General features: G+C 34.5%; 1 protein-coding gene across 1 annotated transcript; it reads right to left on the reverse strand.

Moving 5' to 3' along the window:
• Positions 1 to 1,442: 1,442 nt before the first annotated feature.
• LOC132551475 (ribosomal protein S6 kinase alpha-5-like) lies at positions 1,443 to 21,789 on the reverse strand. The gene is made up of 16 exons (XM_060215620.1): positions 21,724 to 21,789; positions 20,092 to 20,166; positions 19,475 to 19,693; positions 18,552 to 18,667; positions 17,780 to 17,887; positions 16,771 to 16,854; positions 16,039 to 16,142; positions 15,261 to 15,405; positions 14,755 to 14,916; positions 13,722 to 13,844; positions 13,164 to 13,240; positions 12,355 to 12,499; positions 11,514 to 11,684; positions 10,883 to 11,086; positions 7,576 to 7,726; positions 1,443 to 7,304 (listed from the first exon to the last, which is right to left on the reverse strand). Exons 1-16 carry the CDS (start codon positions 21,782 to 21,784, stop codon positions 6,517 to 6,519), a joined length of 2,733 nt encoding a protein of 910 aa, XP_060071603.1. The 5' UTR covers positions 21,785 to 21,789; the 3' UTR covers positions 1,443 to 6,516.
• Positions 21,790 to 22,067: the final 278 nt, after the last annotated feature.

Raw genomic sequence — 22,067 nt, forward strand, 5'->3', positions numbered from 1 at the left:
AACGTTTGCAAAAAATAAATGACCTAAAACCATATTCAAGGTCAAAGGGTCAAATTATCAAAACCTATAAAAGACTTCTTCTGGTAAGAAGCAGGATATTTAATACTGTAGACTGAATTTGGGCAAAATCCAATCATTCCTACAAGAGGAGTAAGATTTTCAAGAACTTGGAAAATTTTCCTTTTGGGTCCCACTCCTCAGGCCATTAGCCAGAGGAGCACACCATTTGTACAAAACATGGTCCTCATCCACTAAGAATGCTTCTGACCAAATTTAGTAAAAATCCCCTCAGTCATTCATGACTAGTAGTGTTTTGTAGAAAAAGTTAACAGATAATGAACACTGCTGTACCTGTCACCTGTGATAAGAAATACTGAATAGAAAGGTTATAGGGTAAGCAGCTTCCAAGTGTCACAAAACAGAAATTGTGACATTGATGGTAGTAAGACTTAAGTGATACGTTTTAAGCCCTTGATGGTAAGATCCTTTGTCAGTGTATCATACCATTAAACTGTCATCCTATACTAATAATTCTCAGTTATTTTTAATGGAAGATAAACAATATTATGCTCAAAATGCAATTTTGTACCACACTATGGTAAACTTTACCCCCTCCCTAGAGGGAGGGAATGTGAGACTCTAAAGCCATGAAGTCTGAAGTACCTCAAGACCCTTCCATCTGTGAAGAGCATTTGATTTGTTTGATTATATCAATCTGGACCTGTATTGCTTACCTGGTTTAGTTTGTCAAAATTGATTAATTTTATCTAATAAAAATAGTACTCAAACATCTGTTTCCAATATTAAGCCCCATTGCTCTTCTTAAAGGAGACAATGGCTAGATATTCCTATAGAAGGAGGATTTTAAAGAATTTGCTTGATTTCCTCTTTTGGGTCCCAACCCTCCCTTCCCTTCACCAAATCATGCTTCAGACCAAATTTGGACAATATCCTGCAATTTTAAAGAAAATAATAGAGTTCCCTATTGGCCCCTGCCCCTTGGGCTCCAAAGGGTGCAGACCTACTCATAATACAAAATCTATTCCCCTAAGGATGCTTCATGTTAAAATCTACTCAGTTCTTCACGACTAGTAGTGATTTAAAGAAGAAGTTGACAGACACCAGCTCACAGATATTGCGGTATCCCTATAGCTCACTTGGCCGTTCAGACCAGGCGAGCTAAAATGAAAAAAAAAATGAAAAATAAAATCTTCACCATTTTGTATTTTTTTAATATCTTTATCACTGACATATCCCATTTAATTAACAATACAAAATATATGAGATGTTTAAATCTCAGTTGACAACAGAATTCACCAAAAAACATTTGGTTTAAATTTTAGACAGAACAGAAACAACAGCTTTTTTTTTAGACTACAGATATTCTACAGACCATGCAAAATATAAAATTGATACCAATAACAGTAAAATTTTATGTTTACATCAACTAAACATTTTATAATTTTTTCTTCTATTAAAGCACTTTTTTCTTTTATTAAACATGAAAATCAATTTAGAAAATAATACTGTGCACCAGTTATATTTTAAAGAAATTTTTCTTTTAAAATATTTACTTTCACTTGTTACTTCAATATTTTTTCGTCACAGCCTTTGTTTTAATTTCATTGAAGCACTTATTCTGTAGGTGTACTATAAACATATCAGTGAAATCATTTGTTACAGGAATGTGCCGATAGACTTTTATACATTGTGTATTTACAGAGCCTAGAATAAGACAGATTCAAATTATCTGCATTAAGGAGGAAACAAAAGATAATGAAGTTTCCAGAATTATTCAGCCAATCAGAATTGAGAATTATCTGGAGAGCATGTCTACAATGAAACAACTCTTAAATTATTGAAAAATTTGACAAAAAAGATAAAAATTTCACTTAATGAATTAAGCCTTAAAGATATTTAACAAAATCATGGGAATTGTATAATTCATTACATGATTTTTAAGAACCATCACCCCCTACAGTGTAAAACAGTATATGATATATCTAAATGTATTTGGGGTAAAAGTTCTTAACATCTCATACAAAACAGATCTCTGCATAAAATTTTGCAATTAAAATCTAAGCTCAAAGCATTTTTGAGTGTAATACGCACCTATCTCTCAACAATACATAAATTTGTATATATTGTGTGTTTGTGTGTGTATATATATATATATATATATTTACAATTTAAGATGAATCAGGCAACGAAATCTCCTTGCAAATTTACATAAAAAATAAATTCATTAAAAAGTGTCATAAGATATATAAACTGTGCATAAAAGTTGACAATAGGTACGAGTACAAGAGGTGCCCATAATCAGATTCACATTGCATTGAGTATGCAGCATCACAGACGTCATTCAACAGTACACTACAGCTTAACAACAGGACTAAAAACTTTCAGTAAAAACTCAAATTTCTTCAATTGAAATAGTTCTAGAATGCAATATGCAGATTAGCAATGATTTGCATCATAAATGATAGCATGTCATCAAACTATAACCTTCATAATTAGACTGGAGTGAGTCTTACTGTATGTCGTATAATATATAATAGTTTATTAAATGAATCCCAAACAGGTAATGCAGAAAGCATTATAATACTGTTCATAATTTTTCTAGCAAATAATTTTTTCTTACATAAATATAAAATTCTCATCTAAGGTTTGTGTTATTTCTTTTAAAAAAACCATATCCCTCCTTTTTTTTTATTGCTTTATTTACTATAAGAATTGAGAATACTCAATACTTGTAAATCTCAAGCATGACATTTTTATACAAAACTAGCATAGTACATTAATACCCATGATCTCTTTGATGATGATGAAAGGATTTGTCCAATACATAAAAAGTAAAATTGGCTGGTTCTTATTAGGGTATAGTCCCCTTGAAATTTTTCAAAAGATGATATCTCCTCTGTCAATGGTCACGTTTGGAACCAATCAAATGGCTCCTTACATGTCTACCATGACATGAACTAAGGATGTACACAAAGATTATGTTAGCACATGCATATCAAAGGTAAAACCCTTGGATTTCAAAGATGCCGTGTATGTGGCTTATATTTCACTTCTTAATCCAACCACTTATTTCCAATTTTTTTGAACAGATGTATACTATTTCTTTAAACAAAATTTCTGGTTACTCATGGCTGTTCTGGAAACAAAATTCAAAAGTGTCCAGACTGATGGTTTCAAAATGCCCATCCTATACCACAGTAAAATGAAACTGCCAGCTGAAACCTATCCACATGATCTGTGTAACCAAAGCTTCTTAATATTTTTAAAGAAATCCTGAAATTTCTGACCTTGGTAACCAATATGATGTGACCTCTGACCTCTAATTTGAGATGTATGAAGTAAATGTGAACTTTGATGATATGGTCAGTTTAGTTAACATTGCCTGACACTGGACTCTCAAACCTAGGTCAATTTAGTGTGTGACCTCTTAAAAAGACTGAGAGTGATAAGATATATTTTCATGATTTTGACATAAAACATGAGAGAACAAGGACCTACAAACTAATAAGTAACACTTCTGCTGATGATAAAAAATCACTGTTAAATGGAGTAAGGCTTAGTCAATGTAAAATGCTTAAAACAATCTTAGAGGGAATAAATGAATTTAGCTTGATTTTGTTTAGATATGGACAATAGATCAAAAACGTTAATTCAAACAAGAATGGGAGTATACATTTGTCATTAACTACAACTTCATATTCAAACAGGAAATAAAAGGTGCTCATCTTCTTTCAAGTTATTGATGAAAATTTTAACCTTCCCACCACAAACATTTCCAACAGTTAAGACTTCTATACCTTCAGTGAGCTAAAAAAAAATCTGAACCAGCTGTTAGCTAAAATACATCTTAACCTTCAGTTATCTAAAATAATTCTTAACCTTCAGGCAGCTAAAATACATCTTAACCTTCAGTTATCTAAAATAATTCTTAACCTTCAGGCAGCTAAAAGACTTCTATACCTTCAGTGAGCTAAAATAATTCTTAACCTTCAGTCAGCTAAAAGACTTCTATACCTTCAGTGAGCTAAAACCAAAACCTGAACCATCTGTTAGCTAAAATCCTTCTTAACCTTCAGTTATCTAAAATCCTTCTTAACCTTCAGGCAGCTAAAATACTTCTTAACCTTCAGTTATCTAAAATCCTTCTTAACCTTCAGGCAGCTAAAATACTTCTTAACCTTCAGTTATCTAAAATCCTTCTTAACCTTCAGGCAGCTAAAATAATTCTTAACCTTCAGTTATCTAAAATCCTTCTTAACCTTCAGGCAGCTAAAATACTTCTTAACCTTCAGTTATCTAAAATCCTTCTTAACCTTCAGGCAGCTAAAATAATTCTTAACCTTCAGTCAGCAACAATAATTCTTAACCTTCAGTCAGCTAAAATCCATCTTAACCTTCAGTTATCTAAAATCCTTCTTAACCTTCAGTCAGCTAAAATACATCTTAACCTTCAGATATCTAAAATCCTTCTTAACCTTCAGTCAACAACAATAATTCTTAACCTTCAGTTATCTAAAATAATTCTTAACCTTCAGTCAGCAACAATAATTCTTAACCTTCAGTCAGCAACAATAATTCTTAATCTTCAGTTATCTAAAATACTTCTTAACCTTCAGTCAGCAACAATAATTCTTAATCTTCAGTTATCTAAAATACTTCTTAACCTTCAGTCAGCAACAATAATTCTTAATCTTCAGTTATCTAAAATACTTCTTAACCTTCAGTCAGCTAAAATCCTTCTTAACCTTCAGTCAGTTACAAGGCTTCTTAACCTTCAGTCAGTTACAAGAATTCTTAACCTTCAGTCAGTTACAAGGCTTCTTAACCTTCAGTTATCTAAAATACTTCTTACCCTTCAGTTATCTAAAATACTTCTTAACCTTCAGTCAGTTACAAGGCTTCTGAACCATCACATAGCCAAAATAAATCTGAACCATCAGTTATCTAAAATCCATCCAAACCTTCCATCAGCTGAAATACATCTTGACCTTCAGTCAGCTCAAAGACTTCTGTACCATCAGCTGGCTAAAAATAATTCTGAACCAGCAGTTAGCTAAAATAAATCTGAACCTGCAGTCAGCTAAAAGACTTTTGTACATTCAGTCAGCTAAAATTCTTCTGAAACATCAGATAGCAAAGAGCTTAAAAAAGTTCATGCGGAATGCAGAATATTGAATAACATGTTGTTTCTTTTCACCACACAATCCCACACATGATGATTGTTAGTGTAGTTGACTTTAAAAATAGAAGCATGTTTACACCACGGCATATACAAGCTTTAATAGCCAAGACCAAATGTTACATTGGACACTATCTAGACAAGCATTTGATCCCAATTAACTTAAGGTAATTAACGATGTCTGAACTTTTACTTACGTCCATCCTCTACACATCACAATTCAGTCAAGGGAAGTTACTCTTTCTTTAAACTTCAACGAGGGTATGTTATCTTCTAGTTCAAAAATAGTGAAATCAGAACATTACACAAAAACCTGTTATACAGTATTAAGATAGCTTACAGCTGAAATTTAAATCTGCTAGAATGGCAAAATCCTGCTGACGTGAGTTCATGGAAAGTGTTGGTAAGGCACCTACAAGGCTATAGGGTAAAGAACAAGAGATCCATGAGCCGTAACGGCTCTCGTGTTCTAAAATATGTCCGAAATTAACTACAAGTCCAACTACAATCTACATGTAATGAAAATGTAAAATGAGCATAGCAGCAACTGCCATCTCATGTTCATAATTCTAAACAAATAACTTCCATTAGAAAATAAACAAATTACATTCAAAACTGTAGGTTTTTCATATGAACTATCGTAAACTTTACCACCTGCCTTGAACGTGATGCAAGACCATGGTCATGGAATTCGCAATTAGGTAAAGCCCTTAATGATCCTTCTGGTCTTTAGATTACTTGATTATACCATATCTGGGTCTTGAGAAGAAGAGTTTTGAAATTTCAGTCAATTTGGCCCATTTTGCCCTACCCATCAGTCCCTGAAGTCAGTCAGGGTCAATAAGTACATACCAACAAACTGTCTATGCTTTTAACCAAGTTTGAATTATTTCCTAAAGAAAACAATGTTCCATTTTCTTGGTAGAGCACATTAACAAACTTCCATGTATGAAGTGAATTTGAATCTAGCATGTCTGGGTTTTGAAAAGGTTTTTGAAATTTATGTCAATTTGACCCCTTTTTGCCCTGCCCCTGGGGCTCACACAGATAAGCTTATATAAATCCCTATCAAAGTTTTCTGCTAAATTTCATGAAAATCAGTTCAGGGGTTTCTGAGAAGAAAATGTCCGCTCTTTACAGTCAAACACATGACAATGGGGAAAAAAGGCAATAAGGTGAGATTTTGTCTCAGGAGATTTAATTTTATGTCGGGTAAAAGGATGAAACACACAGCCTGGTACATACCTACATAAAACTCTGAAACACCTACATGTATATTCTATCAAGAAGTAATTTGACCTGTAACTAAACAGGGACTAGTCGTCAATGATGATAGGACTGGCCTTTGAGCGAGTGTCTAATGTGACGGTTAGTACATCTGTGTTAGGGACCATGACAACACAATCATTCTCTTCCTCCTCATCATCACAGCTGCTACAGCCACTCTCCCCTACACTACTGTGCTTCCGCTTTGTGCCTCGTGACGCCTGGTACAGCTGTGAAACATCATCTGATTCGGTTGAGGAGGAGTGAATCAAAATAGAGCTTGATTGGCTATTATCAAGCACCTGCGTCAGCTGACCAGAGTCATCAGCTAGAGTTATTTGTCCTTTAATGTTGGGCACAAACCCTGTACTAATGGTTGAGCCCTGTGAGGTATTTGAGCCATTTGACACATCCGATAAATTCCTGGTGGGAATAACAGCCAAACCTCCTTCTGTCAGTAAGGAGTCTGATGGTGCTGAGTCTGACTGTGATGTGTTATCAGATTGTATAGTTCCTGAGGAGCTGCTAGAATTATTACTGTCTGAAGACCCACTTCGGGGTTCGCCTCCAGAACTGTTCTTTCTGGTGTCACGGTGCTTTCTTCTTCGAGCAAGTGGTGCCTTGTTCACATCTTGTAATCTAAAACCCTCCCGTGTAGCTTTCTGAAAGGCACCCATGGTAGCGCTGAGCTGCTGGTGTACGGCTAGACTCTGACACAGTACACCTGGTGTGCGTAAAGGGGTTGCAGAAAATACATCACTGTTGTTTCCTCTCAACCACTCGCTCTGTCGTAGATTGTCCATCGTAAGTCTCTTCTTCGGCTCCACTGTTAGTAAACCTACAAATTCAAAACATGGATCTCATCTGACACATAATGCACCCCAATGTATATAATTTTAATTCAACAATGTTCATATTTAACATATACTTATCACAATTCATCACTATGTAATCAACTGATTTTTTATTAATTTGAAATATGTTTTATTTTTCACAGTAATTTCACTGCTAAAATATATTTAACAAGAATTTCAAACTTCGAGAAACACTCACATTGGAAATTAACACTACAATATTAGCAATAAGATAAAAAAAGTACCAGCATTTACCTTGAATCAGGGCTTTAGCAGGCTGTGAAACATCAACCCATTCTGCTCCAGAGAAGTCAAATTCTCCCACTTTAATTCGGTTCATGATTGCACTGGCATTATCTGCTTTACCTCGGGTTTGAAATGGCACTTTCCCAGAAAGCATAGTGTACTGGAAAAGGTAATAACAAAGAGCATGATTTTTTTTTATTAATTTTGATGTGGGATCTTTTTGTTAATAGCTGGACGCTACCTTACTGAACATCATGTGGGATGTCCAACACACATTGTCTAGAGCATAAAAGTGTCTTTCTTGCCCAAATACTAACTATGACAGCACGGGACTGTCCCATGACTTCATCTTCCTGAGAAACATACACAGCTCTGGGAAAGCATCTTTCAACACACATCAAATCTTCATCTGGGATCATGTGAGTGTAACTGTATCAACTGAGCTATCACAGCCCTGAACAGATGTATTATAGTATAATCTTTTATTTGTTTGATATCATGGGGCTTATTTGGGCTAGTATACACTGGCATCCGTGTATAAAGACATATAACATGCATTTCCTCATATTTTGGTTTATGTTAAATGTAAAACAAAACTAAATATATTCGACTTGTTCTATGGTTCGCTTAGCTGTGTTTCTATGAACTGAGACATTGTGCATCAAAGTTTGACCCCGTGTTTCTATGAACAGAGACATTGTGCATCAAAGATTGACCCTGTGTTTCTATGAACGGAGACATTGTGCATCAAAGATTGACCCTGTGTTTCTATGAACAGAGACATTGTGCATCAAAGATTGACCTTGTGTTTCTATGAACGGAGACATTGTGCATCAAAGATTGACCCTATTTCATTGGTTGTTTACTGAATACATGTCTCATAGGAACAGAGCGACAGCTATAAACATGAGGCCCAAGGGGCCTTAACGGTCACCTGAGGAATAAATGTCAATAATCTGGGGATTTTAAAATGTTGCAAAAATGTAACAACACTTGTGCAGGACCATGTGTAAAACATCTGTACCAAGTTTGAACACGACCCACCCAATGGTTCTTGAGAGGAAGTCCATAATGTCTTAGCCAAACAGAGGCCAGGGTGGCCATCTTGGATTTTGAATCGCCCCAAAAAGTTAAAACACTTGCCAGGACCTTGTGTAGAACTTTCATATAAAGTTTCCCCTTTTTCCCCGTCCTGGAGCCCCTACAGGGCCCACGCCCTTTTTATTCGCAAACTTGAAGCGGCTTCCCATGGGGATGCTTTGTGAGAAGTTTGGTCAAAATCCATCTACTGGTTCTTGAGAAGTAGTCATTTAATGAAGGTTTTTACATATGGCCCCTTTTACACCCCTTATGGGCCCCAAAGAGGACATAATCACTTTTTTCAACATAATTTCATATGTCCTTCACTTAGGGATGCTTTCTACCAAATTTGGTTGAAATCGGTCAAAGTTGAATTTTTTTTACCCTTTTGAGCGCCCCCTCGTGGGGGACGTTTTTGATCCAATTTTTTTTCATTCGCAAACTTTGTAGACCATGCCATAAGGACCGTAAATATAAATATGAATTTAATCTGACTGTTGGTTCATGAGAAGAAGATTTTTAAAGATTTACCTAATTTTACCCCCTTTTTCCCCGTCCTGCGGCCCCTAATGAGGCCACACCATTTTTCTTTGCAAACTTGAAGCGGCTTCCCATGGGGATGCTTTGTGCCAAGTTTGGTCAATATCCATCCAATGGTTCTTGAGAAGAAGTCATTTAAAGAAGGTTTTTACATATGGCCCCTTTTACACCCCTTATGGGCCCCAAAGGGGACATAATCACTTTTTTTTTAACATAATTTCATATGATCTTCACTAAGGGATGCTTTCTACCAAATTTGGTTGAAATCGGTCAAAGTTGAATTTTTTACCCTTTTTAGCGCCCCTAGTGGGGCCATTTTTGATCCAATTTTTTTTCATTCGCAAACTTTGTAGACCATGCCATAAGGACGGTAAATATCAAATATGAATTTAATCTGACTGTTGGTTCATGAGAAGAAGATTTTTAAAGATTTACCTAATTTTACCCACTTTTTCCCCCTCCTGAGGCCCCTATTGGGGCCAAACCCTTTTTCTTCGCAAACTTGAAGCGGCTTCCCATGGGGATGCTTTGTGCCAAGTTTGGTCAAAATCCATCTTATGGTTCCTTTTTCCCCCTCCTGGGGCCCCTATTAGGGCCATGCCCTTTTTCTTCACAAACTTGAAGCGGCTTCCCATGGGGATGCTTTGTGCCAAGTTTGGTCAAAATCTATTCAGTGGTTCTTGAGAAGAAGTCGAATATGTGAAAAGTTAACAACGCATGACGACAGACAAATCATGATGGCAATAGGTCACCATGAGCCTTTGGCTCAGGCGACCTAAAAATTAATAAATACATAAAAAGATTTTATATTTTTATACACAAAATTGTTTAAATTAACAGTTATAAGTAGGAATATACAACAGGAAATGTGATGTGAAACACGCCTTTGTAGTACACATGAGGATATGCACCCACTTTCATACACATGACTTAGTGAAATCAAAACCTAAGGTAACGCAACATTTACATTTATATCCTAAAGAGATACAATATTTTAAAATAAAACTCACTAAATACATACTTATGACTATTCCCTATTGATATAACATGGGTTACAAAAAGGTGAAGGTCATGATAACGTGACTGAAGCCTGATTTAGTTTGGTTGCCATATGCTTTATCAAACTTTCACCTGTGCACCTGTATGAATGCATGAATTAATATTTGATTGAAAATTACAACAGGGCTCGTTAACACAGATACAGCTGACGAATCACACTCCCATCATTCAGCCCATAGCCAGGAAATTTTTACCTGAGACAAGGTGACATCTGAAGGTTCAAGACAAAAAAAGAAATGTTGGTATAATTTAGAAGAGATGGACCACAAAGTATATTTGACACAAACACAGTTTTCGACTTAACAGTGTTTGAGTCATCCATGATTAATTTACTAAGATAAAGATGAAAAAAACTGGGGCCACATAAAACATTGAACTCATCTGGTGTATTTGATTCAATATAAATATACATTTAATTTACAGCAATTGCCAACCAAGTTATTTCAACTTATACTAATCACTCTTGCTGGCCTGGATGTAAGCAAGCCAGGAGTCGGGTGTGGGAGGAAACCACTTTGATTCAAACGTGTTTGAAACAAGTAAATTTTACTGTAATAAATAAATATATATATATAAATGTTTTTTAATTTCATGCTATCTTTGATGACAAAAAAATGAGCAAAAATTAAATCCTTACCAGAATGACTCCAAGACTCCAGAGGTCACATGATTCATCATAGCCATCACGAGGCAACATTTTCCCGGGCAGGACCTCAGGTGCTGCATATGGCAATGAGAAACAAGGTGTTTGCATCATTTGTTTTTCTGGTTTTTGACGAGCAAATCCAAAATCAACAATTTTTATGTTAGCTCTCTCTGAAGCATCCTGGAACAGCAGGTTCTGTAAAATTGACAAAAAGGCCAAGTTAGAAATTGTGTTGTAAGTAATTTTCAAAACACAAGCAACAATACTGATACGTGTGGACTATTACACATCACAGCAAGACCAAGTCAGAAATATTTCATTTCCTAAAATCACAATACATTATATCCTCTTTGAAAATGTAATCAAATGATTTTTGGGCTATCTTTTAAGAATATATCTCCACCACCTGACCAATATACCACATTTCCTTTGATTGTGTGTCAGGTTTGACAATATAGTAATAATGCAGTAAAATTTGAAAACTGACTGAAGATCATATATGTAACATCAAAACCTGTTTGTTACTTCCAAATTCACACCTGATGCTCTAAGCCTTGTTAGGCAGTTAACACAACATTAATCTTCATTTAATCATTATAGAGATAATTTATGATCATCTTACCTCGGGTTTAAGGTCACGGTGTACTACACCTTTGGAGTGCATGAAATCCACAGCCTGTACAAGCTTCCACATGATTTCACTTGCCTCTGGTTCAGTAAAACTCTTCTTCTTACGTATTCTATCCAGTAACTCTCCACCTCTCAACAACTCTAACACTATGTACGCATGTAACTGAAAAAAGAAATCAACAGCTCTATATTTACTTAAGCATGACACTGTGTCTTTCCTTATTTAATACACACTAAAAACTATTTAACAAAATGTAATTAAGAGTTTCATTTTCACATTAATGACAGAATATTAATATCTTTAGATAATTAGAAGCACAAGTGAAAAATGTTGAACACAAAATCATAAAATATTCTATTTAAAATTTTAAAAGGGAAAAAAGAGCAAAATATCAAGCCAAACATGAAATAAATCAATCTCTGAAACAAGTGTGGGAAACCTGACTTTATTCTTTGATGTCACATATATAAGTTTGACAACAAGACAGGAATATTTTATATTGGCCATTATAGAGAGCGTCCTATTATACTGGTCCCTGCCAGGAAATCACTGTCAAGCTTGAATGGGATATAGAGTTTAAGAAAAACTGCAGTGTACACAGCAAAGGTTTGGTGAAAATGTATTGAACTTTTGCATTATTTTTCCAAGAAGGAAGAAAATTGACATATTTCAATTCAATATACCACATGTAGAAAGTTTCTTCTACCATCACAGCAGTGATGATTAAGTTTTTATCAAATCGACATTTTTTTGAGGCAAATAAGTAATAAAGTTCCTTTAATAATTTCCAATCAGCAGTCTGGAGATATTAAACAAAGGACCATTGACTTACCTCGTCCTGATACACTTCTATAAAGTCTACAATGTTTGGGTGGCCCTGACAGAGTTTGAGAAGTCGAACTTCCTGGGAACAATCCACTCTCTTGGACACAATCTTCACGGCATACTTTGTCCCATGTTTTTTGTGATAACACTCCCTTTAAAATAAAACAAATTTGATCAAGATCATGTTTTTATGAAACCATTTCCTAAAAAAAACAAGAGGCCCAATTGGCCTGCTCACTTGATATTCAATTTTTTTTCACAAATACATAAAAATTTCACATCATTAATATTTAAAGTCTTTATTAATGAGAAGTCACTTGAAGTTTTTTAAAAAAAAAAAATCTAACCCTTGTGACCTTGACTATGGGACAAGAATTTTTCTATTTGCAAACTCTAATGGGCTTCATCTTAGAATTTTTCCAGGCAAATATCAGTACTTTAAGTGCTTTGGTCACTACATAGAAGTCGTTCGAAAGGAAATGCCAGATAGACAGACAATAAATTTGTGCACCAACAGTAATTAACATATTTATAAGCACCGTATAGAAACTGTAATTAGCACAATCATAATTTTAGCATATAACTTTCAGTGCTAAAATAAGATTAAAGCTTAAATAGGTAAGTGTGCAGAATATAACATTCATTAGACATCAGTTACTGGATCTCCATGGTACTTGAAGGAGAGTTTTTATAAAGATACAAAACATTCAAAATTATACAGCAAAGAAACTTTATATTGAGAGAAAAGAAGTAATTGAACAAATTTCCAAATTATTGGCTCTTTTTTCTTCAGTACAAGGTACTGGAGCTTTATACCTGCATATGGAGAAACTACCATCACCAAGAGGCTTTTTCTTAAGGTCTATGTCATAATGCTGAAAAAAGGTTGAATTCTGAAACAAAACAAGATCATTAAATCAGCAGGTCATTAATTCTGTAAACTCAATTAAGTACTTGTTCATACCATTTATGTAGAGACATGTCTGTAGACAGTTTTGAAAAAAATTATACATGTATATCAATATCCAATACATCAAAAATTAAATTCTACAAGTAGTAATAATGACCTTGACCTTTAGACACTGGAAAACAATTTCACCTGAGGTTGTTTGAGCAAAATCAAAAATTAAAATCAATAGTGTGGTGTCAATGAACTGGTTCATGATTTTCTAAAAATAGTGACAATGACCTTGAACTTGGGATCATGAAACACTACCTTATTCTAGATATTGTCATAGTTGTGCAGAGTTTGATTAGCATTCCTGAGAAATAAAATCCCCAGAGTATTACGTCTGATTAAGGGTCAACATGACAGGGCAAACATGGGCAACACCTAAGGGAAAACTGAGTGAAACGTGGATTGGAAATACCTACCTTAAAATGTCGAGCTAACTGTATTTTATGGTCAACTGGCTGGTTCTCTGTGGATCTCATTAACAGCTCAGAACTGACCATGTTTTCACTAAATATGATGGACGGTGCTATATACGAGTAACCCTGAAATGTAAGTCAAATGTTTGTCAAATAAGTATTTCACAAGTTTACGAGTAACCCTGAAATACTGGTCAAATGTTCATCAAATAAGTATTTCACTTTTAATTGTGAAACAAATCTAGATGTAAGCGAATTCTTTTGTTAGTTTCCTCCCTTCTTTCAGGACATAAAATTTAGTAAGAACTACAGTGTTTTACAATGACTTCAGTTCAACATTGCTAGAGTAGATTAATCTCCAAAAAAAAATGTGTCTCTTACACCAAAAAGAGCACAAGATAATACACAATATTGTAATGCCTCAAAAATGGTCTGACAATATGATAACAATAAGATAATTTTTTTCCAAATGTGCAAACAAAAAAACATCAGCAAATCACAAGTGTAAAATGATAAAATGCCAGCAAATTAGAAATATTCTTCACATCAGCAAAGTCTCAAATTATATTTTTCGGGGGAAATTTTTAAACAGATATTGAAGATCCGACACAGATTTCCATTTCATGTGTGGGTCAAGAATCTTTCATTTTCCCAAGCAATTGGTTAAGTAAAATGAATGTGACAAATTCATAAATCTCACATGAAATTAAAGTTTCTGTTTATCACATGAATTTTGATACATTTTGAAAGCGTTTTTGAACACATTATTAAGACCTACACAAAATCTAAACTGGTAATTCTCACTCCTGGTTTATTTTTTGTTGACATCATAATGCATGTGACAACAAGATATAAAAATTACCTTACCAAGATTACAATAGGAAAACACTTGCACAATCTTAAATTTTTGTACTGATAATTATCGGCTTCAAAGAAATAAAAGTGAGCAGTACTAAATAGCTGTATCAACGACAGAAACACCAACTACTGTACTATATGATACATCAGAAAAAATATCTAACATGTAAACACTAACCTTAAATATTTTTTCGGAGTCAAGTGGAATAATTGCTGGGGAGTCAATAGCATCCATTCTGATAAACTCGTCAGCAAAATTACCAGTATCCAGTTCATGGTCAATCTTTGGTACAAATGGAGCTGCTACCTCTTTCTGAGCCAGTTTATCCCAATTGAGGCCCTGTAAATATACAAAATTGTAGCTGGAGAGATTTCACCAAACACAGGCCCTACCTGAGTCCCTGAGAAAGTGCAGAATAAAACAATACAGAAGAAAACACTCTAAAGCCTGATAATTGTATTTTTTTTATATATTCAACATGTTTGCCAGACTTTTATCAATCAATACCTATCACATACTATCTTTAAATTTCTCACTAACATACCAAACAGCAATTGTTACAGACAAAAATAGCCCCAAGTTGCCTCTACCCATCAACAATTGAGGTAACCTCAAAAGGTCAATGGAAAATGCATCACTGTGAATGTTACTGGTGCCAAGAGCTCTATCAAACCATTCCTTACCTTGAAAAACTTGTGTTTCTTTATATTAGCTGTTCCATCACATCCAAGTCTCTTGTTAGGGTCCTTTGTTAGGAGTTTCTGTATGAAGTCCCGCACTTCACTAGAGAATTCGCTTGGCATTGGCGGGTTTGCCTTCAATATCCGCCTAAAACAATAACACAACATGGTCTTCACTCTGGTCTGTGTTTGCTCAGGGTTAAACTACATGGCATTGCATTTGCTGTATATTCTCATTCTTTTTAAAGTGGTGGTGAGCTTAACCCTTGACCTCTAAAACAATTAACAGCTTTCTGTGAAGAGACTGCAGAAAGTCAAAGGGTAGTTAGCCAACCTGTTTACTATAGGTCATTGGCTTAACTACATGAATCAGGTATGGTATGATTTAGATAAAACTGCATGGTATTGATATAGTTATGGTATGATTAGGGAAAAACTACATCATACTAGACCTGTGTAGGGTTATCGTTCTAGACTTATGTAGTTTTACCTTGATCATACTAGACCTGTGTAGGGTTATTGTTCCAGATTAATGTAGTTTTACCTTGATCATACTAGACCTGTGTAGGGTTATTGTTCCAGATTAATGTAGTTTTACCTTGATCATACTAGACCTGTGTAGGGTTATCGTTCCAGATTAATGTAGTTTTACCTAGATCATACTAGACCTGTTAACTGCACAATAAATAGGATAGTGGTCTCCTCAATTACACTTTTGTGTCTGTTCTTATTTTGGAGACATGGTCACCATTGTTATACTTTTTTTAAAAAAATTTGTAACCTTGATATTTCTGGCTGAGTATTTTTTTCTCCATCCACAGTGAAAGGTGAGGCTCCAGTCAGTAGTTCATAGGTCAGTACACCTAGTGACCACCAGTCCACCGCCTAGAAATAAAACCACATAGTATTAGAGTCCACATCTCTATAGCCAACAACTTATAGTAGAGGCTAACATGCCTAGCAACTACCAGTCAACTGTCTATAAATACAACCATATCAGTATTAAAACCTTTGTCTCTATCTACTATATGTTAAATAATTTACAGTACAGATCAGCATACCTAGTTACCACCATTCTAAATTCTGTAAATAAACAGCTTATGAACTAAACAGAGTATGACTGGAGCTGTATTTCTGTGTTGGATTATACAGAAGTAATTATATTATATCATATCTCATATGTTTTTAATTTACTGCCATGTCACAAAATACAACACAAATGTTAACATATAATACACAGAAAATACAGACTCTACTTTTAGAACAATTCTTTAATCTAAATACATCATAAATTGTACACATTTAAAATAAAATTGAAAAGCTGAAATGACATCTGCTTTACAACAATTTCTAAACCAGGGTCTGCATAAGTCAGGGTTGATAGAGAAAAAAATTGAAAAAAAAGCTGGGACAGAATATTTAAATTGATATATTCAGGGATATAGCATTAAACAGTGGTTGAATAAGACAAGAGATGACTTAAGCAGGGCATACTGTACTTAATCAAACTCACATAGTTATGTCCTGTCTGTTCATTATTCACCACTTCTGGGGCCATGTACTCTATTGTTCCACAGAAAGAATAAGCTCGTTCATTCTAGAAAATAAGAAATTAAATATGATTATGTTAACACATTCATTAATTAAAATCAAAGAAGAAGTCACTTTGGTTGTCGATAGTCTCCTTGATTTTATCTTGTAGACTTAATACTTGTGGGGAGGGTTACATTTCTGTGCATGTTTTAACTGATACAAGGCATGTCTATTATTCCAAGTCAGATATATATAAATTCAAAGTGAAGAAAAATAGAGAGACATTTCAATTCTTAAACATTCCATTGAGAAGGATATCTAATGCATTTACCGCTAGGATGAACTTAATCTCAATGAAGTGGGCAAAAAAAGAGAAAGTTGAACTGTCGCAAACATTCACAGTATATAGAACAAGTTTCACAATATATATAATAAATTTCATTTTACATCAAATTTTGGTACAGTTACGACTGTTAATTCAAATATGGATCAACAACGTATATGACGCGTACAGACTGTGGGATTCTAGGCCCAGACTGGGCATGAGTCAAAGATTGTCTTCCCTTGTCAACTATGATAAATTTCACAGTATAAGTTTAAATTTCACAGTATATGCATAAGTTTAAATTTCACAGTATAAGTATAAGTTTAAATTTCACAGTATATGCATAAGTTTAAATTTCACAGTATAAGTATAAGTTTAAATTTCACAGTATATGTATAAGTTTAAATTTCACAGTATATGCATAAGTTTAAATTTCACAGTATATGTATTAGTTTAAATTTCACAGTATAAGTTTAAATTTCACAGTATATGTATAAGTTTAAATTTCACAGTATATGTATTAGTTTAAATTTCACAGTATATGTATTGGTTTAAATTTCACAGTATATGTAATAGTTTAAATTTCACAGTATATGTAATAGTTTAAATTTCACAGTATATTTCTTAGTTTAAGAGCAGTAAACTAATTTGATTGTAACTTCACCTCAGTTGGGAGAAATTCCTTGCTGAGTCCAAAGTCTGTGAGGATGATATGTCCAGTGTTGTCCAGGAGGAGGTTTTCCAATTTAATGTCACGATAAATGATCCCCAGCTATCAATGAATGTACAAGTCAATAACAAACACTGACAAACTGACCACAAACACTATTCTATCTATTTGTAAGGAGAGTTATCTGCTCTTGTGAGCAGATATTGATCCTTATATCATTAGTTTGTGTGAGAAAATTGCCCAGATTTCTTATCACATTACTCTCATAAACAGGTGATGTAACAACCAATACCTGCTCACAGGAGCAGATAATTCTGCATTACCAAATGTACCGAATGAAACGAAGGAATGTATAAGAAAATATATGTTGTAAACAACATTAATATACATGACTTTTACATATTTAAAATGAATGAAAACATTTTAAAACTACATGTTTCCTAATCTGCAGTCCTCCTGATGCACAACTGTAAAGCTGTAGGTCTAAGTGATACCAGCAGATTCAGCTGATTCTAATTCCTACTATAGCAAAGAAGGACCACATCTGTTTTTATGTGAGGGTAGACATTCTTCTATTTACAAAAAAAATTAATAACAACATTACAACAATATTTTAACACTTAATATAACGTTTTTTTTCCTCTTATTTATAAATACAAAAGTATGAATCATCAATTTTTTTCAATGTTTCATTCCACTATAACTATTCTATCTGATATTAGATGAATTGCCATTGTAGAATGATCTCGGTGTTAAAGTAACTCACCCGGTGAAGTGTTTCCAAAGCCAAAACTATTTCACCAATGTAGATCCTTACTTCTTTTTCAGTGAATTTATCATGCTGATTGAGATGGGTAAAAAGTTCACCCCCGTTAACATAATCTGAAAGGACAAAATCAGAAGAAAAAAGATTTATTGTAGACATGACTGTAACGATAATGATTCAATTCTCTTTTATTCCACCTTGAGTGACAAGTACAAATGTAACTGTCCAGCATCTTTCAATACAGAGAATCCTTTTCATTCATCATGAGTCTTGGATCAGGTTTTGTTTTTTTATGTCCTACTAGCAGACAGTGTCATTCAAGTTTGGTTTGTGGAAGAGAACCAGAGAAACAACACCAACCTATTGCCAGTATCTGGCAACTGCCCTACATAAACCTCAAACCCATGGCTCAGAGGTGGAGGTATATTGATAAAGATATAGTGGCCTTAACCGCTTGGCTATGCGACTTGGATCAGGGATGCAGGGACAATGCACATCCCTTAAATACTGATTCTTAATGCATTTAGGTTCTAGTAAATAAACTGATTAACAAGACAAGGCAAAGACCATTTTGGCTCCTGAAACTTTGGAAGTTTGTCATTAAAGTATACCATTTTGGATCCTAAAACTTTGAAGTTTGTCATTAAAGTAATAATAGAGATATGTGTCATTGTATCACCAGGGTATTGGCAACAGGTATATTCTATGAATTTAACTCCATTAGTATCAGGGAAACATTAACTAAACCGTCTCACAAAAAAATAACAGTGACAAAGTAGGAGTTAATGGTTTGAATCAAAATCCAATGTCAAACCAAAGTAATATTAGTGAAGCTGAGAATATAGGTCACTGTGACTTGAAATACATAAAACGGTGCAGAATAAGACATTTTCTAATCAAAATGCCATAGCTATTACACATACCAAGTATCAGGTGAAGCTTCGCTTTTGTCTGGAAGGCATAGTGTAACGTAACAAGGAAAGGTGACTGTCGAATCACCTCCAGCACCTGTCTCTCAGTCTTTGTGTGTTCAGTTGTTTTAGTTTTCTGTACAATTGTTGCCTTTTTCAGAACTTTCATTGCATACAACTTTTTATCATCAGCTCCTCCTATTTTTCTTACCAGGAAAACTTTTCCATATGCTTAAAAAACAAGAAAGCAGGTTAACACATGATTTGTAAAAATTTGTGAGGCAAAACATGTTTTTTTAACAAAAGCAGCATGTATCACACTGAATTTTGTAAGACATAAGAAGAAAGAAATTGTTTAAATAGTAAATGATACGGACTTGAATGACAAAGTTTAACAATAAGAAATGATCAATAGGTGTTGCATTTTTTCCACAAATCAAGAAAAAATAAACATTTTTGACATGATTCTAATGAACATCAATGAATATGTCATATATATAATACATATTCATTGTACCTCTGAAGTTCATAATCTTATAAATGACATTCTTACATTTTATTCTGCAATAACATAAACCATACAAAGATGTAAAACAAAAATCTTTATACATAATTTCATATAATTTTACCTCCTGTTCCAAGAACTTTGAGCAGTTCAAAATCCTTCATACCAACATGTTCCTTCCCTTGACCGTGAAGGTTCACTGAAAGGTTAGAAGAGGAATATTTTTAACCTGTTGGACTTCAAATCAATAAGTATTATTTAGGTAATTTTGTATGAAAGTTTATAAATGACAGATGAAAACATATCTACAGTACTACATTAAATATGTAAAAAGTATATCTCACTGAATTTTGTAATTACTCCAATCTTATGATTTTAACAGCTTGTTTTGCATGCTATAGGACTATAATATGTGTCAGAGTGTAGGATAGGGATATTTCACCCGAGGGGTCTAAAATTTTTGTACAACCGGAGACATTGCCAAAAGAGCATTACAACATTTTGTGACCCTGAGGGTGGAATATTCTAGTGACTAGTAAAAGGATGAGATCACAGGCAGAAGATGTCACTACTTCTGTATCTCAGGGAGTAGGAAAGGCTCTCTGCAAACTAGACTGATTGATTCTGATTCAGGTTGAAAGGCTAGAAGAGCTGCAGAAATAGAAAGAGACAATCATGAAAGTAGATTAGGTAGAGCAGACTGAAGATGTAGCTGAGGAAGAGGTTTTTTTTATCAGTTCAGGGCACTAACAGATTTATAAGGTACTGTGTCTGTGTTGCCAATTATTTTGGGGTATGTCATCAGGCATAATGCAGTGTAATGTTAACGACAGGTAAACAAATATTGAACAACAAAACTGTTGAAGTTTTGATAGTCTGATTTTCAATGAATAGTGCAAGATAAATAGAATACATGGTCAGTGTCTTAAAATATAAGCTGCATTTTGGCTCAGGGCAGAAAGAGGCTTGCTACTTTTGTCTTTCTTCACCCTTGACAGCTTATAATTTAAGACATTGACCATGTATTCTCTATAGATTCACTGGTTTTGAGCATATTTATAAGGGATTCTGAAAACTGACTGGAGTATAGATATGTTGCCCACAGACCAGCATATTACACAACAAAGTACTGAAAATTTAAGGCTTGCCAAGCTCTCAGCTTTTGAGATATTCACATTTGTAAGTGCATCATCTTCCCCCAGTGTTACAATTACGTCGCCTTGGTGCGATAATCCGTGCAGCCACCGGCTGACAAATAGGCTATAAAATTTCCTTGAAGGGGGAGCTCGAAGGAAAAGTTGGATTAATAGAGTAATATATATATATATATAAATCAGACTCAGGGTTGGGTGTTTCTTTGAGCACCTAGCGAACATGCAATAAATCAAGCAAAACAACGATATAGGGCTACGACTGTTCATGTAACAATCACTGCACTCGGGGTTTAAATCCTGTCACCGAGTACACAGATCGCAGTCATTGACCGGGCGACCAGAGGCACAGGTAAGCCTCTATTTTTGGATCTACGAGTAAACCAAGCGAAAGTAAAACCAATCTGTTTGTAAAAACACGTTGATAAACAGACCAATATCGGAAATAACAACGGGATCAAATATCATTTGGTAGCTGAATGCAAATTGTAGCCCGTAAAAAACATCAGCTGTTTGTTGACGATGGAGTCTGCGGAGTGTAAGTAGACGATGGGGAGACTGCTGGTAGACAGCGGAACGAACTATCATTTTGCGTTTTTACTTACCATCCTTCAGCTCATAGGTAACTGTGGCGTCATCCATGGAAGACGCTTGGTCTAAAGCCATCGTGTTTTATACATTAAATCATCGGCAGCTGACATAAGACTTGTTTGCGATCCATCGTAATGTTCTTATTTCCCATGATGCAACGGTTTAAGCGGAAGTTGACTATATTTTCAGTTCATTACCACGTGTATTTGTTTTGGTGTCGTTCACCCGTTGATAGCGTATCTTTTTTAGGGGCTAAAAATACAACCAAACAATCAATTTATTATCATTTCTGATTGTGGAAATCAGAATGATCGTTTGTTAGGCAGCAGCTGGATTTGAAATAGTAGCATATGATCTT

This window comes from Ylistrum balloti, unplaced genomic scaffold, assembly GCF_031769215.1.
Source record: "Ylistrum balloti isolate Yb309-2 unplaced genomic scaffold, AGI_CSIRO_Ybal_v1 Utg370200, whole genome shotgun sequence".
In the NCBI taxonomy this organism is placed as follows: domain Eukaryota; kingdom Metazoa; phylum Mollusca; class Bivalvia; order Pectinida; family Pectinidae; genus Ylistrum; species Ylistrum balloti.

Bases quoted from the DNA above. Each gene is read 5' to 3' on its own strand.
- LOC132551475 (XM_060215620.1), bottom strand. From the start codon at position 21,784: ATGGCTTTAGACCAAGCGTCTTCCATGGATGACGCCACAGTTACCTAT. The intron at 20,167-21,723 runs GTAAGTAAAAAC...CTAACCTTTCAG, and splicing joins TACCTATGAGCTGAAGGATG to TGAACCTTCACGGTCAAGGG. The intron at 17,888-18,551 runs GTGAGTTACTTT...ATTCATTGATAG, and splicing joins CTTTGGAAACACTTCACCGG to CTGGGGATCATTTATCGTGA.